The sequence below is a fragment of the Rhincodon typus genome, chromosome 39 (assembly GCF_021869965.1).
Source record: "Rhincodon typus isolate 14 chromosome 39, sRhiTyp1.1, whole genome shotgun sequence".
Classification (NCBI taxonomy): domain Eukaryota; kingdom Metazoa; phylum Chordata; class Chondrichthyes; order Orectolobiformes; family Rhincodontidae; genus Rhincodon; species Rhincodon typus.
The window spans coordinates 3136202-3139949 of NC_063370.1; the positions used below are offsets into that span (position 1 = coordinate 3136202).

Sequence of the window (3748 nt, forward strand, 5' to 3'; positions counted from 1 at the left end):
CCAGCCTGCACATCCGTGGACAGTACGGGACAATAATCCCCCTAACCTGCATATCTTTGGACTGTGGGAGGAAACCGGAGCACCTGGAGGAAACCCACAGAGACGTGGGGGAGAATGTGCAAACTCCACACAGACTGTTGCCCAAGGGTGGAATCGAACCTGGGTCCCTGGCGCTGTGAAGCCAGATTCTATAGGTGTGAGGTTGGAAAAGCACAGGTCAGACAGCATCCGAGGAGCAGGAAAGTCAATGTTTTGGGCTGAAACCCTTTGTCAGGACTGAAACATTGACTTTCCAGCTCCTCAGATGCTGTCTGACCTGCTGTGCTTTTCCAGCCTCACATCTACAGACCTTGGCACTGTGAGGCAGCAGTGCTAACCACTGAGCCACTGTGTTGTAGACTTGCACCCCAACCAGAGAAATGTCCTCCCTGCATCTGGTCTGTCCAGCCCTGTTAGAATTTTATATGTTTCATGTTTCAATTTGATTCCCTCTCATCCTTCTGAACTCTAATGAGTACAGTTGAACCAATCCCTGCTCATAGGTTCAGGCTTTGTCTACTCTGAGCCCCTCTTATTCGCTGAGCTGACTGTGTGGACCCTATGGGATACCTCTGTATTCATGCTGTCCCAATCCCTGTGTTCCCGACAGGTTCACCTGGGAATTGGCCCTCAGTTGTGCCAGTAAGTTCTGGTGGTGGGAATAGCCTCCACTCATTGGCCTCGATTTCCTGTTCATTAAACAGTCCCGAGGTACTTCTTGTTTGAGGGAATTTGTTGGCACTATCAGCAACAACCTGCATTTATAAAAGTCACTCCATAGATAGTAAGAACTGCTGATGCTGGAGTCACAGATAACACCGTGTGGAGCTGGAGGAACACAGCAGGCCAGGCAGCATCAGTGGAGCAGGAAAGGTGAAGTTTCTGGTCGGGACCCTTCTTCGTTTTCTGAGCTGAATCGTCAACTGTCCTGCTCCTCTGATGCTGCCTGGCTCGCTGTGCTCCTCCATCTCCATACTGTGTTATCTCTGCATTTATAAAACACTTTTTACCAACGTAAAGCACCCCAATGTGCTGGCAGGAGTGACTGTCAGTCGTAGGTTTCACATTGTCTGGGGAAATGTGACCAGATGCTTGGTCTAAGAAGGAGGCTTTAAGAGATCTTAGAGGCAGAGAGAGGAGCGGTTAAAATCCGGGATATGCAAGAGGCTGGAAGTGATGGAGCACAGAGATCTCTGAGGGTCGAGCAGTTGGAAGATGTTAGTGATGAGGAGCAGCAAGACCATTAAGGGATTTGAAAAGACAGATGAGAATTTTAATATTGGAGTGTTGCAGGAGTGGGTGCCAGTCAGTGAACATAGGGCTGACATGTGAATGGGACCACAAGTAAATTAGGATGATCTAATTTATCACCAAAAAAATTCTTATTGTTGTATGAATTGTGGATAAATGTTAGATTCTTGTTCAGTCGTGAACTGTGCTATCTTTAAAATGTAAAATGAATTCTTTAATCATCCCTATTTCCTGTAGAGTATCCCAGTAAGGATACTGTTTGATGTAGAGTTGGATTAAATGCTTTGATATGTTGATTGATGAACCCAAAGACCAGCAGCTGCATTTGTTTAATGTTGAAAGCTTCAGTTATAGTGAATTAAGCCCAGAGCCAGTGTTGTTGCTTTTAAAGAGAAAAATAATTTGCGTTGCTATGAGCAACCAGTGTCTTTGTGAATCTGGAGAACATCATTTAGCCAAAGCCCCATGCTTCAAAAGACAGCCACTGATACGGCAAGCTCTAAACTCACCCGAGATCACAGAAGGTGACCATTCTGAGACATCCTTCCTGTGCCAGGCCCTTTGAGCTACTATGGGAAGGAAGTGACATCACTGGACTAATGCTCTGGGCACATGGGGTTCAGACCCCACCATGACAGATGGTGAAATTTTAATTTAAAAAAATTCAGATTTTTGGTACAGTGGTTAGCACTGCTGCCTCACAGTGCCAGGAACCTGGGGGGTTGTGCTGTGCAGTCGATGGGCCAAACAGCCTGTTTCCGCAGCATGGGGATTCTATGATTCTGAGATTCTATGCAAAACGTGTGCATCGCCGAATGGTGATCCTTGTCAAATGTCATTAAAAACCTGTCTGGTTCACTGATGCCTTTTTAGGGAGGGAGTTCTGCCATCCTTACCTGGTCTGGCCTACACGTGACTCCAGACCCACCGTGATGTTGACTTCTAGAGTGGCCTAACAAACACGTCAGTTCAAGGTCAGTGTGGACAAGCAATAAATACTGGCCTTGCCAGTGACATCTGCTTCCCATGTACAAATGATTTAAAAAAGAAGATTCCATTAGCTCCATTCCTCTGCTCAAACCCTCTTGGCCCTGTATCTATCTTTGTCCTTTCCAAGTATCCAATTCATAGATTGCCAATGCCGGGATAAATTTCCGGCTAGTCTAGGTCGATGCACAGTAATCCCTTTAGGTACAGATCCGTAGTTACCTGTTATTTTCTCACCCCTTGCCGAAACAACGTGGCTTTCCCCCCTGCAGAGTGCTTCAGATAACTTTAGTCTGACTGCATGCGTACATTTTCCTGAATCCCTGTGACAGAACTCCTTGCTAACCTGGGCGCAACGAGACCAGTCTATCATTGCGGCTACAAAAACAGAAATTGCTGGAAGAGCTCAGCAGCAGGTGTGGCGGCATCTGTGAAGAGAAATCAGAGTTAACGTTTCGGGTCCGGTGTCCCTTCCTCTGAGCTGAGGAGGCAGCCGAGCTGAGCGAACATTGGAGTGGAACGTCGCCAAACTATTTGGGATGCAGTGCCTTTTTTTTAGAATCCATGATCTCTCACTAACGGCATGAGCCTGTTTAATATCTCTCTCAGCTGCTCCCTCTCTCTCAGCTCAGCGAGACACCAACAAAGTCATCACAGTCTCTCAGAGTTGTACAATCTGTCTCCCTCCTAACAGCACAAGCTTAGCTCAGTTTCACTGTTACTAAAATGTCTCATTCTGTTTTAATATTCTGCAGGAGTTTAAATCAAGCTCAGAGTTACTACTGACACACACGGCGAGCCATGATGGTGAGTGCCCAGCATATACCAACATAAAACCAACGTCTCTCCAGTTTTACCTTCAAATCAATGCCTTTAGTATATCCTTCTCTTGTTTGAATTGATCTTGTATGCAAATTTTCAAATGTGTCCACACACAATCCTTCTAATCCCCCCACTGTGACAGAGTGTTGGTTGGCTGTTTAGCTGAGGGGCGTGTCACAGCCAATTTGAAGTCTGTGTGTATTTTTTGAGCAAAGATTACCTGTTGGCGACCAGGTCTGGGAGTCCTGGCAGACTGTGATCCATAACGGGGCGGCACGGTGGCTCAGTGGTTAGCACTGCTGCCTCACAGCGCCAGGGACCTGAGTTCGATTCCACCCTCGGGCGACTGTCTGTGCGGAGTTTGCACGTTCTCCCCGTGACTGCGTGGGTTTCCTCCCACAGTCCAAAAGATGTGCAGGATGGGGTGGATTGGCCGTGCTATATTGTCCATAGTGTTCAGGGATGTGTAGCTTGGGGGAACAGGTCTGGGTGGGATGCTCTGTGGGTTGGTGTGGACTTGTTGGGCCAAAGGGCCTGTTTCCACACTGTAGGGATTCTATGATAACTAACCCCAAAACAGGAGACTTGGTGGTTGTCTAAGGAGGGGGAGGCTTGGTGACCCCCCCCCCCCCCCCCCCCCCCCCCCCCC

At 47.7% G+C, this 3748-nt stretch overlaps 1 protein-coding gene across 2 annotated transcripts in view; it reads left to right on the forward strand.

Moving 5' to 3' along the window:
* Positions 1-2147: 2147 nt before the first annotated feature.
* ccdc9 (coiled-coil domain containing 9) overlaps positions 2148-3748 on the forward strand; it is a 36507-nt gene continuing 34906 nt past the window's right edge. Inside the window, exons 1-2 of one of the 2 annotated variants that reach the window (XM_048618149.1) lie at positions 2148-2264; positions 3033-3084. In XM_048618149.1, the coding sequence (XP_048474106.1) occupies positions 3079-3084 (6 nt within the window). In that variant the 5' untranslated portion in view covers positions 2148-2264; positions 3033-3078. The remainder of the gene's footprint in view (positions 2265-3032; positions 3085-3748) is intronic. The other variant, XM_048618150.1, reaches the window with a different exon arrangement.